Source organism: Motacilla alba, chromosome 8 (genome assembly GCF_015832195.1).
Source record: "Motacilla alba alba isolate MOTALB_02 chromosome 8, Motacilla_alba_V1.0_pri, whole genome shotgun sequence".
Taxonomy (NCBI): Eukaryota; Metazoa; Chordata; class Aves; order Passeriformes; family Motacillidae; genus Motacilla; species Motacilla alba.
In genome coordinates, this window is record NC_052023.1 from 26,357,905 (window position 1) to 26,382,412 (window position 24,508).

The 24,508-nt window shown below is 45.3% G+C and overlaps 1 protein-coding gene across 8 annotated transcripts in view; it reads left to right on the forward strand.

Annotated features, from left to right (window-relative positions):
- Positions 1–24,508, forward strand: part of RABGAP1L (RAB GTPase activating protein 1 like) — a 227,785-nt gene that overhangs the window by 195,671 nt on the left and 7,606 nt on the right. For 6 of the 8 annotated variants that reach the window (XM_038144430.1, XM_038144431.1, XM_038144432.1 and 3 more), the window contains 2 exons: positions 15,845–15,937; positions 23,324–23,434. In XM_038144430.1, coding sequence (XP_038000358.1) covers positions 15,845–15,937; positions 23,324–23,434 — 204 coding nt within the window. Of the gene's footprint in view, positions 1–15,844; positions 15,938–16,203; positions 20,413–23,323; positions 23,435–24,508 lie in introns of those variants that run through there. The other 2 variants (XM_038144433.1, XM_038144438.1) reach the window with 2 other exon arrangements.

A 24,508-nucleotide genomic window follows, 5' to 3' on the forward strand; every position in this document is an offset into this window, starting at 1 on the left:
AAAAGCTTTTCTCTCACACGTTCAGGTTACAGAGAGTAGTTTAAGAAACAAAGTTCTGTAAAGCCTTTCATTCTGTGGCTAGATGGTCGTGCTGGAAGGTTTCTGGCATTACAGGTAACTCATTGCAGTTCCTTTGGGTTGTGCAATGGGCTGGGGTGCACAGGAGTCTCTCTTGCACAGAGAGCCACGTGTCATGACGTGAGGTGACAAAGAGTTGCTGCCGAAACCAAACCAGGCCAGGTGAGAGCTGTGCTGGTTCCTTGTGCTTTAGGCCAGCCCTGTGTGACCTTCTGACACAGCCAGTGCCATACAGGCGTGAACTTGGGCACAGTCAGAATTATCTGCTGTTATCCACCATCATCTGTATCCATCTGAATTATCTGTGTCCATCCCTTCTAGCTGTATTTTTCACTGGAAAGCATAGCAGTATCTTTATAATATTGTTCTGATGCTCCTAAACAATTAACCAGGATGTGGATGATCTGAGATAAGGTTTTGTTAAGTATGTTTCACTGTGTAATAGCAGTCCCCCAAGATATATTATAATAAAATTAGTCATATTGCAGTGTCACCATGAAATGCAGTTCTTTCGCTGTGTGGTCTTGTTTCAGAATTTCAAGTTGTTCTGAAACTACTTTGCACAGACTGGGAGCATGTATAAGTGGGCTGCTGTGTAGTTTATGCAAGAATTGAGCAGCTTTACTGTGGGGAATTTCAATTCTCAGTTTATCTGCAGAAAACTTGGACTCAAGGGGTTATAAAAATGCTATTCCAAGTGGTATAATCCTCTTAATCCAGAGCTGAAGGACGTTCTTGTGGAAAGTTTCATTGTATTTCCATTTTCCTGCCTGCCTTGCTGTGTTTAGCTCTCTATTCAGGGGAATTATCAGCCGTTTCATAGAAAGAATTTGTGGTTGCACACTGGCAGACCCTGCCATAAGGATTTTTAAGCTCTCAGCTTCTCATCAAAGCTGAACTGAGGAGGTTTAGAGTGGGAGTGTGAGCTGCAAAGCAGGTGAAAGACTTGGGAGGCCTGGGAGAAGTGCAGTACATAGTCATCCATGGGTTGAAGTCTAACTGGCAGGGAGCTGAACATTTTTGGGGGTTGGAGAGTGGGGCTGTGTTTAACATCTTCAGGCCAAGACATCAAAACAGGATGCACCCTGTTCTACAGGGGGCAGAAACCAGAGGGTCAGTGCTGGGCTGAGAGGAGCTTGCCAAGGCTCAGCAAGTGCAAAGGCAAATGCAGAATCCTGAGTAGGATAAACTCCATCATCTCTGCAGGATGGGGACTGCATCTCTGACAGCATGAGTGCAAGCTGGGAGTTGGGGTGGATAACCTGTGCTCTGCAGTGCCCGAGGCTGGCTGTGCACAGCCAGGTGCCAGTGAAATGGGTCTGTCTCCCTGAATCCAGTCCTGAGCCCACGGACACCAGGGATATTCATATTCATTCACAGGCTGAAGCGAGTGGAAGGCTGATGGGAAGGCAGGGTCTGACTGCATGGTGAAGGATGGGAGAATTGGAGCATTTAGCCTGAGGAGGAGAAGGCTCCGGAGGGATCTAATTGCAGTCTCCAGCCACCTAAAAGAAGTTCATAGATAGCAGAGAGCCAGACTCTGAGGCACACAGTGACAGGACATTGCATTATGACAAATGGTCGTAATTTGCAGCCGAGTCAGTTCTGGCTCAGCACGGGGAAAGCAGTTCTGTCCAGGGAGACCCTGGTGTCTCCATCCTTGGAGGCCTTCAGGAGCAGCACGCAGCATGCTCTGGCTTTGAACCTGCCCTGCCTGAGCAGGAGCTTGGTCCGTGTGCCCCCTGGAGCCTTTCCAGTCTCATTTTTTCCTCGAATCTCTAGCTCTGCCTGTGTGGAGTCTTGCAGTACAGAGTCCCTGGCAGCACTGGAGCTTTTGAAGCCCATCTTTCCCTGGTGTCCTGTAGTTGGAGCTGCTGCCAGAGGAGGAAGGGAGTTTGGGTAGTCACTGTTACGGCAGTTGGCTCTTTCCACAGATCCAATCCTCATCTGAACCCTTTCCTTTCCAGCACAAGGAGGGATCCTGCTTTCAGGCTGTCTCAAGGAGCTGTCCCCACCTCTGTCCCTCCCTCCCCTGTGGGCAGGAGCTGCCAGATTCTGTCCCTATCCTCTTGCCTTGTCTTTGGAGCAGCTCCCTTGTGCTGACATCTCACTGTGAGGCATTTACACTCTGCATGAAGAGTTCAGGGGCTCTGCTCTACATCCTCTTCAGTTTTCTCCCCAGCTGCATCTCCCAGGACAACAGGCAGTATTGCAGTATTGGTCTCCGTGACAATCCAGGGCTGACCTTCCCTGGTCAGCTTCCTTTCCCCTATCCTTGTGCATCCCAGGGCTCACATCAGCCCTGCTGCTGCAGCCTGGCTCTGACAGGAGTTACATTTTGGCAGTAAGGCGGTCTGTTATTTCCTCCTTTCTCTCTGTACCAGTGTTTATTCCCGGTTCCACACTGCTCTCTGTCCTCCTGAGCAGTGACAGCACAGCTGCTTGTAGGGCTGAACTGTCAGTGGTATTGGTGCAATGAACATTTTCAAAAATAATTAAATTGAAATGATTCTGCAGGTTTATTCTGGTCAGCTTGCCACCAAACAGTGAGAAGGCTGTGGAGGAAGAGCTGGGTCTTGCCCAGCCGATGGCAAGCTGCTTTCCCAGCATATCCTTCCCGCTACCCCATCCTCTGTCATTCCCATCTCCTCATGGGATTCCACCCCAGCTCCAAGCTGTAGTAAAGCCTGTGGACATGTGCTCTGGAGTCAGCACAGGGGTGTGTTCCAGTAGAGGAAGCTGCTTCCAGGAACTCAAATGTATGTGTACAGTTTCTGGTTCTTCTTCTGCACTGTTCTTTCTTCCCGTGTGCCATTCGCAAATTCTATTAGTTGGATTGTATCTTTCATTTGCAGGCCACTGATGCAGTGTTTGATAATGCTGGATCTTTGATGAGGCCCAGAAAGACCCAGAATGTCATTGACCAAAATGAAAGATGTCACTGGATAATGGTTTCCTTTCACAATGGCTTTTTGACCCATTTCCTGAGCTTTTTAATTCATGCTTTATGGTTGTTGGATACTCCTTGGAGGGTCTGGCTTTTAAGCAAATAAATCCCTCATGTGGTAGTGAAGCCAATGCTAGAGAAGACTCTTAGAACTGTGAAGTATCAGACAGTGTTGGAGGTTAGGATTTTTCCTCCTTTTTTTCTTTCTCTCAGGGAATTTTCTCCCATTTGTTGCCTAAGAGATGATAATGACTGTACATAAGAGAGACAAAGGATGTAGCTGGGAGGAGGAGGAGGAGGAGGAAGAAGGGTGCAGTTTGCTACTGTCTGTGAGCTGGGGGCTTTGGGAAGTGCAGAGGTGCCATGAGATTTTGGCTGGGGGTGAGGGGCTGGGCTCAGCTCTGAGCTCTCTCTCTTGGGACCAGAATGGGACAGGTGTGGTTTTGGTGCCAGACTGTTGCTGCACAGGTGATTCGCTGCCACTGCTGCATGTTTTTGTTCTTCACTGTGTGAGAAGTTACACTCACTTTGAAAAATTTCAAAGGTTATTAAAAGCCTTAACAAAATACAACAAAGGAATGAATAAGGAAAAAGGACAACATGCACTGGGAGTAGGTGACCTGGCAGCGGCTGCTCTGCCTTCTGTACCCCTGGGGTTGTATCAGGCTACCCTGGCCCCTCCCGAAGTCTGTCCATCAACTCTCCTTTGCCCTCCATTGGTGGAGGCTTCTTTCTTGCAACTTGTTTGGAGGTCAGGTGTTGTCATGCTGCACCCCCCAGCAACAAGCCTTTCCATTCCCAATTGCTCCATGTAAGGGATGCATGTACACACCTTCCTTGCGCATGTCCCAGACAGCCCAGGCTGTGCAGTGACAGCAATGCACGGGGAAACGGGACTGTGGGGAGAACAGAGGACATCTGAACAGCAAACTACAATAACACAACTATACATCAGCCTTTTGTAACATCATCTCATTACTCATATATAAGAACTGCCTCTCCTTATCATGGGTGAGCCTCTGCTCGCAGGAGCAGCTGTTGACTTGGGACCTTTTCCATGCCCGACCTCACTGGGAAGGGGACGCTGACCCTGACCCCCTCTGGGGGCAGTGTCTCCCAGCTGCTCACAGGAGCCTGGCTGCTGCTGCCCAGCCCTGCTGTTTTCTGCGCTGCTTTGGGTTTTTGCCACACTTTTACAGCCCTTGCCCTCCTCACCACCCTGCAGCTCCTGGCACGGCTCTGGAGATTTCGTTTTCCACGCCGGGCGTGCCTGCCTCTGCCATTCCAGCCACTGTTCCAAGGTCCCTGCTAGATCCCATTTTGCCATCCGGAGGGTGGCGAAATCACCTGCCTGCCGTGAGTTTTCCGAGGACTCCCCTTTTCCATCTCTTGGCGTGGGCTGCGCCCGCCATCACCGCGTGAGGGAGACGCGCCCAGCTGGCAGCACAGCGCCCCCTGCCGGCGCCCAGCTGGCAGCACAGCGCCCCCTGCCCGGCCGGCAGCCAGCAGCGCCCCCGGTGGTCGTGCCTGGAACTGCAGCGCAGGGGGAGGCCGGGCTGGGTTTGTGCTCTGCTCCTCGTCGCTGCTGATGGTGTGACGTGTTTTTTATATATATATATATTTATATATTCTAGTAAAGAACTGTCATCTTTCTTCCTATATCTTTGCCTAAAAGCCCCATAATTTCAGAGTTATAATAATTCAGAGGGAAGCTGGTCCTGTTTTCCATTCCAAGGAAGGTTCCCGCCTTGGAACTTCTGTTTTTCAAATGTAGGCAGGCAGATCTGTAGATAAAGAAAAAAATGGGCCTTACAGTTCATAACATGATGCTGGCATGGAACCAGATTTTTAGCCAGATCCCTGTCAGCTCTGCAGAGCATGTCTGTGGGTTCTTGGTTTCAGCTTGCCAGCCAAAGCCATCCGGATGGGTTGATTTGTGGCGCTTAAATGTTATTTCCATACGTTTCATATGTTTGGTTTGTGGTGCTTAAATGTTATTTGCACTCAGGAATTTTGATCTAAGGGAATCTCTACTGCTTTAAGTATTTACTATGAAAAAACAAGCGTGGACCAGATATCTCTTCTGCTTGCTCTGTCAGTACTTCTACCCTGTAAAAAAACCTGCAGGCTGGTTAGAGCTGAGCTGTTTTCTGGACTATTGTGACTCATCTGAATCATAATTATTTTTGAGCTGTGTTTTTTAGTGCATTTGATCTACACTTAGAAATCCTCTTCTTTCCTATGTCCTCCGGAATACCATCCAGCATAATGGAATTGAAAGAAGAATTTTAATATTTTTTCTTCATTTAGTTTCTTACTGCTTAATTTGTTCCCAAATAATAACCTGTATTGTTTTCTGTTTATTTTCTCTTCATGTCTTAATGCATTTCTTCTTGCTGCCTTTTCATTGTCATTGGATCAAGAAAGAATTATTTAAGCAGCGTCTCATACACATTTTATAAATAGCAATAGAACTCTGAAACATTCAAAAGAAGGATGTCAATGTTCTGAAGCGTCCTCATTTTCTTCTTAAAAAAATTCAGGGAAATCCATACAAGTGTTTCTGGGCACTCAAGAAACAGCTTGTTTCTGTCATCATTACATGCCCATTTGGGGGAAGAAATTTGAAATAAGTTTCTAGACTTTTTTGGTTATATGTGGCAGGTGTGTTCATGGACTTTGAAAGGAATGCTGAAACGAGAAGAAAAGGCAGTTTTATCTCTTTATAGAAGTCCAGTTTCGTAATTTCTAGAAGATGCAGGTAAATATTAGTTACAAATATTCTGTCTTCAATGTCTACAACTACTTTGATCATTTTTGAACCAGTTCTCAGAAGACTTTGTCATACTTTGTGTTGAGATTGGAAAATGTATTTCAGTGGGTTTTATCCTGTTGGGTTTGTGCTTTCATGCACAGTGTGATACATCTTTTTCCTTTATTGCGTCCTTCTAGCTGTGTCAACATGAGCTCACCACAAACCAGCCACATGTGTCGACTGGAGTGCTGGTTATGCTGATTGCTGATGTAGTAAAGCTGTGGGCTTCCAGAAGAATCCAGATTTTAGATTTAGATTTTTTAATTTTGGTTTTATTTAGAGCAGCGTGTTGGCTGTGCCAAGGCAATGCTCTCTGTGTGTGTAGTGTTGTGCTTTTGCTTCAAGGCAGAGTTGCCAAAGTAATCCCAAGCTGGGATGTCAAGGAATAAGTAAGATATTGTGAATATTTGTCTTTTACCTTGGAGACCACAGTGCATGGGCAGGAATGAGCACACAGATTGTCCAGGCTGAACTTCCAGAGCAGGTCTGGCAACACTGGAACAGTATAACAAGAATCCAGATATCTCAGAAGCAAGGGTCTCATTCTTTCCATGGCCAGAGGAATAAGGAATAGACAGCACTGGGACAGAGAGCTTAGGGGAAGAAAAGATGGCTTGCTGCTTCTCTGCTGCTGCTGGTACCAGGGGGTGAAAATCGTGGCAGCCAGATGTTGCTGGTAATTTGCTGGCTTTGTTTCCCAAAGGAAGTGTCTGCTCTCTCTGTGGGAGCTCTTTCCCTTGCAGGGCTCCTTTCAGTGGCAGCAGCTTGGCTTTCTTCCTGAAGCTGGCAGCATGGACACATTTCATCTTTTTCTTTCAGCCCCTCCTGCCTGACAAACTCCTCGCTTCTGTCAGTGCTTAAGGTGCTGTTGGGATGTTCTGTGCTGGGTGATGAAGTGGCAGGTCTGGAGTCCATTGGTAACTGATGAGCCTGGCAGGCTCTCAGCTGTTTCCCTGCATCAAGGGAAATACAAGTTGGATATTAGGAAGAAGTTTTTTACAGAAAAAGTGATGAAGTTCTGCAGTGGTCTGCCCAGGTAGGTGGTGGAGTCACCATCCCTGGATGTGTTTAAGAAAAGCCTGGATGTGGCACTGGGTGTTAGGGCATGGGTTGGACTCAATGATCTTTAATGTCTCTTCCAGCCTAACCATCCTGTGAATTCCATGAGTTAAATGTGATGGATGGGCACAGTTCTGTGTGCAGGTGAAGCGGCATCTGGTAGTGCTGGTGTGGTGGTAGAACCATAGCTGGGACAGGGAAAGCAGCAGAAAGTTGAAAAAAAACCCAAAAAACAAAACCAAAGCACAGCAGCCTTGTATGTACAGGTTTGGGGACTGGTGCAGCTCCTTTGTACCCCTGGGTGCTGGTGGGCTGTGCAGTGCCATCCTCATGGATACTCTCAGGCAGCTGCCTAAACCACATCAATGGCCAGGAAGGGATTTTAAACAGCCCTGCCCTTCCTCCAACTCCCTGCCAAGGCATCCTGCAGGTGCAGAGGCTGAAAGATGCAACATCAGGCAAATCCTGAAGCCTCATGCGAGGTGTAGAGGGAGCCCTCTTGGCAGGTGAGGGGTCAGTGAGATAGCACAGCACGGCATGGATTAGTTGTTGCACTAAAAGGCTTCAGTGAGCTTTGCTGATACCTTGGAGTTGGGCACTGTCCCACTTGTGTTTTCAAAATGCTCATCATTTAATGTGTGGCTTTTTTAGGGTATTAGCTATTTTGTTTATGGAGCTGGATAAACAGAAAAAAGGCAAGACTTTTAGAGAATGAAGTAGTGTTAGGTGCTGAAATATAGATAAAAGTATTGGGTATAACAAATTTTATAATCTATAATTACAACAATAGAGCTTGCAATTATAGATTGTATAGAGCTTTATTAATTATATTAATTTTATATATTAATATTGATATATAATAGAATATGTATTATCATGTATATATTTTATATAGTTTGTTTTATATATTATATATTAATATTTTATATTGATTACAGATTGTATAGAGCTTGTAATTATAGATTGTAGAGAATGTAATTCTATAATCACAGAATTTAAGGGACATTATAATCACAGGTTTTAAGGGACATTAAAGATCATCTGTGTCCACTTCCACTTTCCACTGTCCCAGGCTGCTCAGAGCCCCATCCAGCCAGGCCTTGGACACTTCCAGGGGTGCAGCAGCCACAGCTTCTCTGGGCACTGTGTGCCAGGGCCTCCTCACCCTCACAATGAAGAATGTCTTCCTCATGTCTAATGTCCTCTGGCAGCGTGAAGCCATTCCACCCCTTGTACAAAGTCCCTCTCCAGCTCTCTTGGAGCTCCTTTAGGGGCTCTAATGTCTCTCCAGACTGAAAAACCCCAGCTCTTTCAGATGGTGTTCAAAGGAGAGGTGCTCCAGCCCACAGAGCATCTCCATGGCCGCCTGGACCCACTCCAAATTGTTCAGTTTTAATCTAGAAAAGGCATCTATTTTCTGCTAGTGGAGTAATGCACTAAAAAATAATTGCTGTTAGTAACTCGTAGGTTTGGAATATTGATAAAAGTAATGACAGGTTTGAGCATCAAGGACCTCCACATGCATCAGAGAAACCTGAAGCTGATTTTAAAGATGCAAATGAGATTTTTTTTGATACTGTGACTCAGAGTTAATCTAAAATAATATTAACACATAGAATGTGTGTTCAAAGAATACTACAAGGTTCTTTGATTACCTGGGCATATGGTTCAGAGTTGTCATCTGGCACCCATCCTCCATCTCAGGAAGTAGATTATTTTTCATCTTGTGCTGGACACAGAGACAAAATGTGGCCCAATCATTCTGCAGAATCAGAACCTTGTCTTGCAGACAGCAGGTTTCACTAGTTTCATGGCAGGTTTCAGCAAATGCACTGAGCCAGGGGTTCATTAGCTGAAAGCTGTGCACTCTGTGCACTAAGTATGTTGAATGAGATGGAGTTCACAGTAAAGCCTTGGTAAAACCTCTGGTTTGAACCTTGGCACTGACAGATTATTGGCCTTGTGTTGGCAGTGGTGCTGCAGGTCTGTGTCATGAGGATGGTGGTGAAGGCTGTTTGTGTCTTCCTGCTTGCTGTTCTCTCTCTCGCTGTGATGTGCTAAGAAATGTGACCAAAGCCCTGGAACTGTTGTGGACACGCGTTAGATCTCAGTCAGAATGAACTGTGTACCCCTGGTGGGGAGAGCTGAGTTGATTTCACACAGTCACCGAGGAGACACAAAACCTTCAGCATCGAATGCTGAATATCAAAAGGCACGGAATCACCTGGAGCTGTTATGTTTATGAGGCACAAACTGATGAATAAATCCTGTGCTGGAGAAGCAGCTGCTGCTCCTAGGAAGTGTGTTACCCAGTGTGTGACTTAGATGGCTGGGCAGCATCACTCTCCCAGTTCCCCAGTCCTCACTGTGCCTGTGGCATGTACAGGTAGTTCCATTTAGCCTGGATAGTCCTCAGTAGAAGAGGTCTCATTGTGCAGGCATTCTCTAAGTTAGGGCAGATAATAAAAATGACCTGTAAGCAGCTGTTTTCCATCTAGACTGTTTCTGATGTACGTGTCCTTCCCCCCAGGATTCCTGCTGACCAGAGCCATTGAGATGCTAACGGTGTGCAGGCTGCCAGTGGCTCTGGCTGTTGCTTGCCCGGTGTGTGTCCCACTGCTGCAGCCCTTATCTGTGCAGAAGGAAGCACCTGTGTCTGGGGGAGCTGTGAGACATCAGCTGCAAGGGCAGAAAACAATCAGCCATTTCCCAGCACTGCTTTTCAGCCACTCAGGGAGTCTCTTCTTTACTAAAACAAAGGGAATTGAAGTGCATAATAAACCTTCCATGTGTCAAAGTGAAAATGATTTTTTGCTGGCAGAGAGACATTTTGGGATTCTGAAAAGCATCTGCCACAGGCAGACCATCCTTTCCTTGGCCCTCTTTCATAGATGCAGGTTCCCCTGCAGCCTCTCAAACACAGGCACTGTGGCCAGTGTAAAAGTACGCTCTGGTGTTTGGAGGTACAGTTCAGGGAATCCAAATTCCATTCTCTTTTCCTGTGGTGCTGCAGGACTGCTGTACAATGGGGCTTATTGACCATCTCTCTGTCTCAGCTTACTCTTAGCTCAGTGTTTTGCTAACCGAGCCTAACTAAGCAGATCTTTAACAGCAGGGCTGCAGAAGAATAATGGGCTATACCTGGTTCAGTGGATTTTCGTGAATGGAAATACATTGTGGAGATTAAAATCTGACAAAAGGATCTGGTGCTGGAAATGATCCAGCATCACTGACTCTGCTGCTGCTGGCTTGAATCGCAGCAAATCATGCAGGTGCTCTGTAAATGTTGCAACCTGCCTTTCTCTTGTCTCTATAAATTCCTTCAAATGTGCCATTGCAATTGAGGCATTTTGATAATGGACTAATGCAGAGAAATAAAACAGAATTCACAGCAGTGCTGGTTTCCTTTGCCTTCAGTTGGATTTCAGCTTGGCTTTCTGTAATCGTGAAGACTCTCTTCAGGAATTCTTAAACATACAGAGCTGGCAAGGAGGTGGCTTGCAGCAAGAGGAAACATCTCCCCCTGCATGGAAGGGATGCTCAGGTGTGCTGGGGTGGAGCTGTTTTGCTGATACAAAAAGAGCATTTCTCTCAGTTCTGTTTCCAAATGCGAGGTGGAGAGATGCTGCTGTGCAGCAGGTGCTCAGGCATGCATTCATCAGGACATCTCTCCAAGGAATTTCAGGGAACAACTCCTTCCTTCTGGCCTAGATGGTAAAATGGCATCTGCCAGCTGGGCTTTTATTGTGCCCCAAAAGCAGGGATCAGATGGTGCTGAAGGAGCTTTACAGCGTGGGGTTGGATGCAGGATGTGTGGCATAAATGGGAGACTGAAGCATGCTGAGAACACTGGAGGAGGCTCTTCCAAGGCTTTCAAACTGGTCAGACAGCCTGTTGCCAGTGAGCCCTTCCTTGCATGGTGTCAAAAGGAGAGTTGGGAATTCTTCAAGCTGTGCTCCAGCCTGAAGCACAGCTGTAATTTTTTTTTAGGCAGCTGATGTAAATCCTACATTAATTTTTACAAATGGATGTTGCAGGTTTTCTGTGCAGAATACCCATCCCAAATAGAGTTTTGTTTAGAGAGAAATTACAATTTTCCATTTCAGATTTCATGCTTGTGGCTAAGATCTCATTGGAGATGCAGTTGTTCAGATTATACTGCATACTAGCTAAGCACAACATCCCATTCCTCCCCTTTAAAGTCCTATCCAGGAGATAAGTCTGTTGTGTCAGCATAGTAGTGTGGGGTTTTTTCTTTCTTTTTTATTACTGTCTCCTCCCAGGAGAAAAACAAGTGGCTTTATCTACTTCTGAGCCTTATTCCTAGACAGATATGGCAGGATACTCTGCACTGCTTTTGGCCAGCCACATTTTAAGGAAAGGATGGTGCAGTTGCCCATAGTTATGACTGCACAGACGAGTAGCACTAAGTCAGTTTTTTTAATCTAATTTTGTTACACTGCAACCTTCATTTGGCTTAATACAGTACTTAAATAGAGCTGTATTCCTTAAAATAGAGCTGCTTCCTTCCCAGAGTTTGATGTAGTTGTATTTCAAATATAAAGTATTAACTGGAACAAAATGGCACAATTTTGAGTGTGAACTAAGATGCTGCGTGTGACAGGAAATTTTTTATTGCAAATATGCTGAGCTTCTGTGTAAAGCTCACAGTCTCCACCTGACACTCACAGAACCAAGCCTCGTTGTGAAATTTCTTCTGATATTGTTTTGAATCATAAGGTGAAGAAAATGAAGCACACCCAAGTGTAACTCCCGTCTCCTCAAGAGAGGCACCTGTGGTGTGGTTTTGTGAGAGCCTCTTGTGGCTGTGAGCAGGGGCTGAGCTGGCCCAGCATTCCTGAGCCAGGCTCCCAGGCAGCACCTCTGCTGGAAATGGTCCTGCTTTGCTGCACTGGGGAGAGCCTGGCTTGTGCTGGGGCTCCCAGCAGGGCAGGTGTGTGGGGATGGATAAAAGGGAGGCTGGGCTGGGCTGCTCCAGTGTCTGTGGTCACTGTCAGTGCTCACTCAGGCTGGCTGGCAAGGCTCCCCTTTGCAGGGGTGCAGGACCCCCACCTCAGCTTGGATTTACCAAGCAAATCCATCACCAGTGAAACAGAAAATTGTGTCACTTGTCACTTGCTTCAAAGAATGAGAGAGGAAGGCACTGCACACTTTCTGAATTGGCTTTTTTTCTTTCTTTTTTTTTTCTTTTTTTACACTGAGGCACGAACTAGAGAGAACAAAGTGTTAAGAGTGGGGAGCTTAGAGAATACTGGCTACATTTTTGTGTGGGGGGACAATGTATTTTTGGAGTGTTAATGCAGTGCTAGATAGAGAAAGGAAGTGGGGAGCTGGGAAAGAGATCTCCTGCTCAGTTTGGCATTGTGGTGGTGCTGGAAATCAGAAATCAAGTAATAGGATTTCACTATCTGCATCAGCCTCTGGCTGTCTGCAATATGTTCAGGAAATCACTTCCCATCTCTGCTTCCATTTCCTTGGCTGTCAAATGCACACAGTGATAAGTGCTTCCTCTGAGTGCTCTGGCTGCACCAGAGCAATAAAACACTGGGGAGGAAGGAGTCATGGCTGTGATTTATGAATCCAGCAAGGTCAGGCTGAACTGCCTGTAAACAGCTGAAGTCACAGAATGAGGGAAGGGTCTCCTGAAGCTGAGCAGGTGCTGATGTACACTGTCCATGCCCAGGACTGCCAGGGAGTGAAGCAAATCTCTGCAGCCTTGTCTGAGCAGGGGCAGCTAAAACCAAAGGGGTTTTGTTTCTCTTCCACCATGCACTGAGTCCTTCGAGCATTTGGTGCCATTGGGTTTTTTCAAAAAGAGGTTTTGCTTGTTCAGTTCTTGTGTGTGGATGTTTTATTAATATGCTCTGCATGGGTGTTTCTCCACATATAACTACTTATAACATGATTTTACACTTGAAGGCAATAAAATAAAACAACTCAATGAGATAAGATATTGAGATAAACAATTATGAGGAATGTTTATACACTGTAAGAGTCTCCTAAATTTGATAAGCATCAGTTCAAGCCAATATACCCCATGGTGCTAAAGAAGGAAAAAAGGAATCAATATTGCAGAAGCTTTTACAGAGAATTTATGAGCACTTTGTTCAGGATCAGTTCATGAAGACTGAAGCACAGCTAACACTGTGCACTTACTTAGGGAAATGCTTACTGAGAAATCCCTTGTTGAATTCACAAACTGTTTCAGGAAATTAAATAGGGAAATATGGAAATGGGCTTTTAAATTTTTTTTCCATTTATTAGTGTATACTCAGAAGAAGAAAGTGCTGTAATAAATTACCAAACTCCTTTGAGAAATGTGGCTGAATAGACAGTAGCAGTGAAGTGTAGTCCCTGCCTAAGTTCTTGGGCATACTTGCTCCAGTTTCTGTTTTACAAGACAAGTGGATTAGAATGGACTGGTTTCAGGTAGGAGTTCCCCTTAGGATAGATTTTCACTGTATTTAGGTACTTCCCAGTTAAGTTTTGTAGCATAAATAGATACTAACATGCACCAGTCGCTATCACCTCTCAAAGAGCTGGAAGCAGTTTCCTGTGTCACGCCTGATGCTTGCGTGATCTGATGCTTGTTTCGGGTATTATTTACTGTCAGTATTCCCAAGAAAGTGTTGCTGTGCTGTTTCCTTGCTGGAGAAGGTGCCAGGCACACGGGCCATCCCTCAGCCCAGCCCATGGCCGTGGATGGCTCCTGTGGTGCTGAATGAGGGAGCTGATCCCTCCAAGGCCCCAGAGCACCCACACGTGGTCCTGCTCACAGCTGGGAACTGAAATACAAGCAAGTGAGGAGAGCATATGGATGAGAAGGGTTGATGGAATGAATTAGCAGGCATCAAGAAATGGTTGGTAGTTGTGAGAGGAGGAAGCCCCCAACACCCAGTGCCAGGCTAAGGCAAGCAGCAGTGCTCCATAAGAGTAGGAGGGTAAAGAGTTGTGACTGTGCAATCTTTACCTTCATTTTCCACCCTGATCTCCCTGTTTACACGCACAAAATCAATTTACAGACACAAACTTACAACGCAAATTTACAGACACAAAATCTATCTTACAGCTCTTGTTCCTTCTGATGGCAGGATTCTTACTGAAGCATTCACGGGGCTGTGTGAACAGGAGTCTTGTCTCCCTGTGTAGTGAAACTTTGTTCTTACATGCACTTTAAAGGTTTCAATGAAGAGCATCAAGAATCAGGAACGTCTTTGGTTGAACAGATCATCATCTGAGTTACAGCTGTGTTGTGCCTTTTTGCCACGCTGCACCACAAAATCTCCCTCGTATTTATCTTCATGTCCTGGTGGTTGCATAGTGGAGCACAAAACTGCACAGCAGAGCCTGAGAACTGTGTTTGGAGGGTGTCCTTATCACACACCAGCCTTGATCTGGTTCTCTGAATGAATGTCCAGTAATTCTGGTGAAAGGAGGGGATGGATCAGGCTTCCAACGTGTGATGGGTTTATTTCATTTAAAACACTATACTGAAATTATTTCTAATTCTTATGATTATTAAATAGCCTCAACAGTTTCGGGCTGCAGCCAAGCCAAAGCTGGCTGGGTTTGTGTTAGGAGGATTATGCAGTTGAAATGTGTAAAAGCATCTCTCGGTCACTTTCATTTCATGGTGTTTTGCCCTATTAAGTGTCATCAAAGTGAAATTTTCTCGTATGTTTGCCCAATGTCTTTAATGTTTTTATCTTTACCATTTTCTCTTTGTTTGCTTTAGGGGGGTTGATTTCAGGTTCCATCAGTAACTGTGGGAATTGGTGCTGCCTTATTAACGCTTTGCAGATCATGGGTTTCATGTTTGCTACTTGCACCTCCCTCTGCAGCAACACTGAGCACTTGCTTGGTGCCTTTGGCTGCTGCAGAGCAAAGAGGCATTGGGCTGAAAACCAGCAAAGAGAAAACAGCTCCAAAACTACCCAGAAACTCACATCTCTGCTCACTGGCAGTAGTTTTTGCCCTAAGGCAAGGTGACAGTGGCATGTCCTCACAGCAGGAGGCAGCTAAACATGATCAATATAGGCCATAGGAATATCTGCATGACAGATCAAGGGAGAGCCTGAGTTTATCCTCCTGGTGGTGCGTGGCTGGCGTTAGGGATCTCTCCAGCTGCCAGCAGGTGACCTGAGTAATGCTGTCGGAGGTCTCCAGGGACAGATGGGAGCACTGCATATCCAGCCAAAAGGTGAAGGGAAAGCAGAGGCTCCCCATGCTTTGTTGAAAAGAACACAGGCTCCTTCTGATCAGTGTTTGAAGTGGAAGCGTTCCCGGGATCCAGCAGCCTGGGTTTTGACCTTTCTGCATGGCTGTTTACCAAATTTGTTTGTGATTTCTCTGAGCCACCTCTCTGCTCGCTCGCACTGCAGCATCTCCATCTGTGCCTAGGAGGGCTCTGATGCCAGACTTCACGAGGGCATTGGTCACAGGCTGTAATTTAGACATTAAGACTCTCTCAGCAATAAAAGCATTACTTGGATCTCCCCCAGGGAATTGTCTGGTCCTTTTGTATGAGCACTCCTTTGTTCTCATCTCACTTTTAACAGTTGTCTTGCTAAAGCATTGTTTCGGTGAATCATACATATCAAAATGTGTTTTCCTCTTTCCTGTTCTCCCACTTGTCTGTGCTTTTTTTTCTTCTTTTTGGTCTTATTAAAATGTCTCCGCTTCTGTTTCCCTTTAAATGTCTGAATGATTAGCAGCAGTGGGCACAGAAAGATTTCTGTGATGTGAGCTGTATTGGTGTTTGACACGGCTTAATGAGTAGGGGAGGGGGGACAGTGGGGAGAGACTTTACTCAGCAGCAGCTCTCCAGCACTTCCTCAGTTTCCTGTTGGAAGGGAGAGCTTTCAGTCAGCTTTTCCAGCGTTCCTCTAATTTTTAAATGCATGTTTCCCAAATCTGCTCCACAGGTGCCAACGAAAAAGCTGAAGAAATATGAGAGAGAGTACCAAACAATGCGAGAGAGCCAGCTGCAGCAGGAGGATCCTATGGACAGATACAAGGTAGGGAGATGCTCTATGGGAATTTGGTGAATCCCACGAGGAGGGAGCTGTCTCCAGCAGTTAAGTAGAGGTGTGTGTACCATGCTCACCTCCCTGGGATGTGCCAATGCAGACCTTAGGGAAGCGAAGGTGAACTCATCCCCTTTCTTGAGCAATCATTTTGAAACTTTGCACTTAGTCTTTTTTTCCAAGAATATTTCAATCACAGTTTGTAACTCTGAAAAGACATCTGCAAGTAGCCACATATAATATTTTTCTTCTTTCAGTTTATATGTTTGTAGGTAACTCTCCTGCTGTTGCACTTTTACGGGAGATCTTCATGAGCCGCAGAAACAAAGGGTGATTCAGCTACAGACACAGAAAGGAGAAAACACACATTGTTCTAGTGCAAGCTGTGTGCAGTGGCATCCACAGAGACTTTGGAAGATGAACTCTTCCTTGGCTGATACGATCCTTATTATTCATTCCTGTTTATACCAAGCTTCAGTAATTTTTTGTTAAGATAATACCTGTTATGGTGGGACCCAGAGCTCTTCTGGGGTCCTGAGCTACTACTGCAATAGAGTTAATAGTGATGGATATTCCTTTTTAAAGGAGCAGAGAAATAAGGTTCAGTTGTTAATATGATAGCTTGATAGTTCACTGAAAAAGAACAGTTCTTCAATTTCAGGTCAGCTTTGCTTATCTTTACAACGTATTTGCTTCCATTGTCACAGCTACGTTCTGTTGCCATAGATTTTGTGTGCTGGAAGCTCTGCCTCTGGGCACAGACTTAACTGAGAGTTTGGGATCTTGTTATTCCTCACTCTGGTTTGAACAATTCAGTTTGCTCCAGGTGAAGCTGCCAGGGGTGAAGCACTTTACTGCCCGCTGCCCAGGATAGCTGGGAACTGACATTTCTTACATATCCCTGTACTGTTTGCCCGCTGCTCTTCATTGTGCCTTAATATGTTAGTGCCACTGTGGTTGTTGTGGGGTCTTCCAGGGGTGTGGAGGGGTGAATAATCACACAGAGTGCAACAGGCCTGACGTGGCCTGTGAGCATGAGAAAAGTGCACCACGTTCAGAAAACCAGAGTATGGAGATCTGTGGTGAGAGAGTGTGCCTTAATTCATAAATGTGACAAAGGAAACTTACAGGTACGAAGTCAAATTGACTCTTTTTTTTCTTTTTTTTTTTTTTTTTTTTGGAAAAGCATTTGTCTGTGAGAAAATTATATTTTAAGTGTAGGTTTTTTGCTGTCAAAGGGTGGTTTTGCTGTCAAATATTGTTTATGAGACTTAGGAGTGCTGTAGCTGCTGAGAACCAATGGCAAGTATGACCTGCTTGGAAAAAACCACGACTGGCTGCTGATTAACTCTTAAGTATTTTCCTAGTGGTTCACTTATACTGTGGAATTAAAATAATGCTTAGGAAACGATGAAGAGTTCTTTAAAGCTCAGTGGAAGCATATTAACTAGTTAATCCTGGTCAATGCACTGTGAAGAACATTATCCCAAGCTGCAAATGAGGATATAGGAAGTGACTCTTGGGCCACTGCTGATGTGAGTCACTGTCACAGTCAAGATCACAGCCCAGGGTTTTGGCTTGTGCTTCTGAAATTCACTGTGGATTTTTTTATTAAGCTGTGTGGGGTCTGATCCTCTTGAGGATGCTGTCATTAGAGAGTCCCTGTAATAGGTTAATTGCACATTAACTTCAAAGTCTGGACATGTTTTTTAGTTGATGGGTGTCATGGAAAAATGCTTGTAAATGTTCTTTGTTCCTTGTCTTGCTTGTTAGATTTTATTGATATGTGAAGTTGAGGTTTTGTAGGAACTGACATTTCAGGAGTGTTTCCAAAGGGCAGCAAGAAAATGTCATTGTGTGGATCCTCCCAGGCAGCACGTGGAGAGCCAGCCTTGCTTTTTGCTTGTCCTTTAGGAGAGCACTCTGCAGCCTGCATGGTCAGAGAGGCTTTTCATTTGGGCAGCACCTGTGCAGGGCTGCCAGCAGCCAGGCTTGGCTTGGGAAAGGACAAAAGCCAGCCTTGCCTACAAGCACGGCGCTGCTGTCAGCTCCTGCTCTGTGGGCTGCGCCCCACAGCCCTACAACCTTGTCATTTTTACAGTTTCTCTTCCTAAACAAAGTGAGGTTTTTGCTGCCTAGGAAGGGGATGTTTCTTGGATGGGATCACTGGAGCAGAGATCCCTGCAGAATGTTCCTCATATGGGTCATGAAGGAAAAGAGCTTTAAATCAGTTGATAGTTTTTAGCTATAATTTTTAGAGCTGTTGTTCCCAGCAGGAATTTGTCAGGCGCACGGAGCCACGGGCTGTGGTGAGCTGCGGTGACGAAGGATGTCTGAGTGAGGCACCTCCCTGTGACACAGCCCTCAGAGGAAGGCCCTGATGGCCTCCTGAGACACAGGGAGATGGGCTGGTTGTGCAGTGTCTGGCCCAGGAACCAGCTGTGTTTGCCCGACAGGTTAAATTCACGCGCTCCCATGAGCCGCGTTAAACGCGCAGCAGTTCCTGCCCAGCACGTATTTCACATGTTGTGATTTGATTTACCAGAAGAACAGTGTTAAAGAGTGCCATTATTTTTGCTGTTTGTTTCGTTCTGTATTTACAAGTATTATTTAGGAAAAGTGCAAGTTTTCCTGGACATGTTTTCACTTTATTTTCCATTGTTTATAATAAATTACCGCTTTTTTGTCAGATTTTTAAAAGGTGCAAAAGTGAAATATGTTCTAAATTGTTGTTTGTCACCAAATTTTGTAACTTTTAGTTAAATTACAAATTCCCTATAGAAGCTAGGAAGAAAAGCGAGTCATATGTGTAGAAAAAATAGTAATAGATTTCAGGTTGATGTTTTTCTAAATATTATGGAGTTTTATTTCTGTGTTTGGGAATGCCTCATGTAACAAGGTTTGGGTTGACTTGATGAGAAAATTCCAGAAGTGAGCCTGGGAACTGATTTAAAATAAAGAGGATGTAGTTGTACAAAGAAGGGCTGGAGTTGTGCAAGCAGATGCTGCTGTTCTGTTCCACCTTTTCCTCTGTCGACCTCCTTGTGCAATGGAGAAGTTGTGTGAATAAATGTGTAATTTGGACATAATAGCCTTCTCTCTAACAGCCTTCTCTGTGTTTTGAAGGGGAAGCAAAAATGAATATATTCACATTTTTATTCAGTCAGGGCAACTGAATGTTAACCATGTGGAAAATTGTGACGACTTTTGCTGTGGGACATGGTTGTTTCTTTCAAAATTGTGCTGGGGCACTTTGGGGAATGCTTCTCCAGAGTCACCGAACAGAAAACACAACTGCCTCCAGGAGCCTCTGTGTTGCTTACCTTGAGAGGCTTTCCTGGATTGCTTGCTGTAAAAGCCTTTTGGGTTTCTAGATGGAGGCTCACAGGATTTTCCTTTGGAGCTCCTCCAATATGAAGAGCCCTTTCCATTGGATTTATGAAGACCTCAGTTTGCTCACATCCAGAAAGTGAATTGTAATCAGTGTTTTCATTCCATCATGGGGGAGCTGTTCACACTCAGAGGTCTGGGGTTTGGATGTCTTGATTTAACCCAGCCAGCAACTCAGGCAGCTGCTTGCTCACTCCACCACAAGGACGGGGGAGAGAATCCCCAGAGTAATAGTGACAAAACTCGTGGGCTGAGATGAAGACAGTTCAGTAGATGAAGCTGAACAAGGAACTCGGCCACCCCTTCCCACGGGCAGGTAGTTGTTTAGCCATCTCCAGGAGAGCAGGGCTCCCTCACACATAACTGACTTGAGAAGACAAATGCCATCCCTCCGAGGTCCCCCCTGCTTTCTCCTTCTCCCTGCTTTACACACTCAGCATGGTGCCAGTGGGCTGGACTGTCCCTTGGGGTAGGTTGGGATCAGCTGTGCCTCCTCCCAGCTCACTGTGTACCCCCAGCCCCCTCGCTGGTGAGGAGCTGCAAGGAGCAGAAAAGGCCTTGGCTCTGTGCAAGCCCTGCTCTGCAATAACCCAGCTATCTCTGTCCTATCAACACCTTTTCCAGCACAAACCCAAAATGTACTAACCACCATGAGGAAAACTGACCCTGCCCCAGCCAAAGGCAGCACAGGGCGTTGCTGAACAGAAAATAGAATTGCTTAACGAGGTTGGTGACTCATTACACCCCAGATGAGTACAGCACAGAGAGGATGCATCACGGCCACTAATCTCCTCAGGAACTGCTCCTCGGTGCAGCCTGGAAGGGAGCAGAGGGTGGAGTTCAGCCTTTCAGTCATCCTGAACTGAGGCTTGCCTCCTTGCTTTCAAGTTTGTCATCTTCTTTCCACCCAGTGTGTGATGGAAGCGGGAGTATCTCTCTCTAAAACTCATAACAAAAAACCCAATGAAGAATAAGCAACTTTTTATTTTTTTGTATTAGAAATTTCTTTATATCCTGTTTTCACTGTCTTTACACCAATGGTTGAAAGCAGTATTTGGTCTGTGACTTTACAGGAGGTAAGTTGATTTGTGTTTGTGTGTATCAGCTTTGTTTGTCCTCTTTGGAAATGCAGTATCCTCCTTTTAAAAGCTAACCTGAGTTCATCAGCCACCTTCAGTAACCAGGAGGAGGAATTTGGGAAAGAGGGATCTGTCATTTTACTGACTGTTGAAACGGAGCAGTACTGAGGAGAAGGAAATGGTTGTCATAGTAAATTCAGTGTTGTGGAGAGGAGGCAGGAAGCTGTCTGTTTACTCCAGGGACACCTAGCAGGTCTGACTAGTTGGCTGATGCCAGTTACAAAATGCTGCCTCTGATGTGAGTCCTGCTGTGACAGACCAGCTCCATCTGCTGAACTTTGTCACTGTGAGCGTATTTCATAAAACTCTACATATTTCACAGCCTATAGCATTAGTTTGGTACAGGTGAAGAGCGCTGTGTGCTCTTCCTGTCTTTACTGTGTCCTGTTAGTTTTTATTTAGACTAAGGCAGACTTAAGAGTTTCCTCCTGAGAAGGGAGGCTGTTTTACACTGCTGGACCTGGGGGGAGGAGCTGCAAAAGACAAACCAGCTAATCGGGCATACTGCCCTGGGTGGAGGAAGAGTAAAGGTGGTCCTGTGAGAACCTTTCAGCTGGACATTCAGGGTTTGGTGGATGAGCTAAAAGCATCTCCTAGCTATTGACTGGATGCCCAAGGTAAGAGATCTTTAACTCACTACCAAGCTGCCATGTAAATCCTAGTTTAAGAGGAGGATAGTGCATTTCCAAGCACAGAGCTTGCTTACCCACTTGTCTGCGAATGCAAAGCAGGAACTCTCAGCCCCACACTGCGTGCCTTGCTTGGCAGACACTGAAGCTTTTGGCAAAGACGTAGCAAAAATGGTAAAGCCTACTCGGTTATTTTGTGAAAGTCATAAGAATTTGCTGCTTTCTTCCTCTAAGCAACATCCCTGTGAAAAGGCATTGGTGCTGCAGAACCTTGTCTGACTCAGGTCTCAAGTTTTGGGTGAACTCAGGTTCTGACAACCGGCAGAGCCGTGTCTATAAAAATCAGCATTCCTACAATGGTCCAAACGAAATACAGGAGTAAAGATGTATTAGAGACTGTTATTAGTATTAGCATTATTTACTGCAATTTGGTTTTACACTTTAAAGCTTATATTACGTTAACAGAAAAAAAATTACTTGAATTTTTAAAATTCCTTGCCCCAAACAGACTAAAGTGCATTTAAAATAATAAATATCCCCAAAGTTGTGTATGTTTTAGCAGTGGTTATTTTAACTGTGTTAAGACAAAGGCATTTTATTTAGCTTCTGTTCAAAACAAATTACTCAAAGTATGATCTTTTGGAAGGGAAACCAACTTACTTCCCTGTGCAGGGCAGTGCCTATTCTAGTTACACAATAGGGTCACATTAACAAGAGAAAATTTGTAGAGGTTCCACTTCCTGCCGCAGAGGAAGTTCCCACACAGAAGAGACCTCTTTTTGCATCCTCTTAAGGTGCCTGGTTTTGTTTAAGACAAACATGCAAAATCTGCTTGAAACAGAAATAAAAATTGCAACTTCATAGTTGAGAGTTTGGAAAGAAAAAAATATCTGAGCATAGCTGGTGAGTAGGAAGAAGTGAAAACAGGTGAATAACTTACACAAGAAATCACATTTTGTAGGAATGCATTCACTGAACAACTCTTGAAAAACGTTACAAGTGCTAATATGTATATTATTGTATATCGTTGACTTTTACTGATGTATTTGGACTTTCACTGTTTTGTTTTGGAGATCACAAGTTACCTTTCAGGTGAGAATAAGTCCTTCTTGAAATCTCAGCATATAGGTTATTGTTTTTCCACCTATGAGTTTTCATATGAATGTGGTGCTTTTCCTTGAATTTCCATAGTGCAGAGATTCCCTTTGCAGCCTGTTTTGGTATGAAAGCTATACAGTGATGGAAAGCCAGCACAGTTTTTTTTGTCTTGAAATCCATTTGGAAGGCACCTCTGTCTGTCCCACCCGGCTGTGTTCTTCTGAAAATGACAACTTGTATTTGATGTTGAACCCCGAGAAGTCCACTGACCCTCAAGCATCTTTTGAATATGGTTCTGTTTCTCAACTCCAGAGCAGCAGTCACAGATTTGTAAAAGACATGAATTATTGTTCATTCTCCTGTCCTTCACCTCCTGTGTTAATGCTCCAGATAGTCATTTCTGCCAGTGTGGAGTGGGTAGGGAGGCAGTGAAGCAAGAGCCTGCAGCCTCTAAGTTGTGCATTTTGTGTTGCTGTCACTGCCCCCGGCAGGTCCTGGGCCTGTGCTCAGGGATGAGCCCCCCTCTCCAGCTGGCACTGTGAGGCACACGCTGGTGTCACTGGCATGAGGTACAGAGCGGTGCACAAATGGTGATACAGGATGTTGGAGCTGTGGGGAGTTCCCTGCTAAATGCTGTCCTTTGCCGGACCCGCGGGAGATGGGAAGTTGGCGCTGCATCACCTACAAAGTGGACTATTTTTATGGATCCCTGCAGACGGAATTTTGTAAAGTGGAGCAGGACAGCTTTCTACTTTGCTTGGAAGCATTATTACGAGTAACTCTTAATTGGTCCCTGTTCGCTGCTGCTGGGGGGATTTTATCTGCCTGGTTTCTTTAGATGATGAGCAAGCAGAAACCAAGTGCTTTTGTGGAGAGGTCAGTGTTTATTTTTGACAGGGAAACACCACAAGCAGTGTGTCCCTTTCACAACACAAACCAGTGGGATGTAGGTGGAATAGCTGCATTTGCACTGCTGGCTTAATTCACTGTTGTTTCCCAGAGCAGCAGTCCTGTCTCAATGTGCACTCTTGCCTTCTCAGTGTTTGGCACACACCATGCACTTGCTCATTGCTCTTCATGAGGATTAATTTCCTTTCCTGGTTGTTCCTTTCTTTCCACAGAGGGAAAACCGCAGGCTCCAAGAAGCAAGCATGAGGCTGGAGCAGGAGAACGATGACCTTGCCCACGAGCTTGTAACCAGCAAAATTGCCTTACGGAATGACCTGGACCAGGTAATGGGAACAGACTTGGGTCCCAGCTCAGGCTTGGCAACAGCAGTTGGAGGAGCCCTGCTTTGTGCTCAAGTGAAAGCATGAACACATTCAAAGTGTAATTATTTTTGCCTTTATTTTCCTGGCAGCCTCACTCTTAGCTGTATTTCCATGTGCCACTGTGGGCATTCAGTGGGCTCTGGCCAAGACTGATTGCATCTCCTCTGTTGGGGATTGCTCAGAAAATGTAGGCCATAACCTTTAGGCAGATAGCAAAGAACGAACATTTCCTTGAAAAAGGTGTCACGTAGTTCTTGGGAGAGTAGTTTCAAGGGAAGTTGCATTGCCAAATGTCTGTGTGGATCTGTTTTTTCACAGCACTTCTAGTACAGCCAACAAAATGCAGAGATAATGAAGTGGCACAGCCCCAAAAATTCAACGGGCTCCTGGGTGTTCACTGATAACTGCTCGTGTTCCCTTTGGAGACTGGAATGTGGAGGGCAGCAGCATTCAGAGCCCTTTGCCCTAGACACAACGATTTTCAGAGAACCACACATTCAACCCTCTCTTTCTGCACTGCAGGTGCTTGGAGAAACTGGAATGAGCACCAAAAAAAGGAGGAAAGATTTGTAGTTCCTTCATATCTTAAACAGTCTTTCATCAAAAACATCCTTGTAATCCCCAAATACTTCTGTTCTAAGATGTTCATCTCATCAATTTTCCATTCTTGCACTGTTTGTTTTCCTTTCCCCTCCCATACAGCCTTGTACACACTAAGCAATGAAGAATCCTTAATCCATCTCTTCAGTCATAGAGATGGTGAAGCTGGTTCTGCTGCCCTCAGACACCTCTGATATCCTCATTAAAATCATTGTTACTGTGGCAGAAAGACAAGCTGATACCACCACAGTGGTAGAAACCCAAACTTCAGCCTGGAGACAAGTTCTGTATGGTTACTTGTTTCCAATGTCCTTTTCCCTCCTGTAATTTCAGCAAAGTCAGTGTTAATTGGCCACAACCATTTCCTGTCTGGACCTCATTACTGAACAGGAAGGGTGGTGACTGCTATGTGTGTTTCCCAGCTGGGGAGGCCTA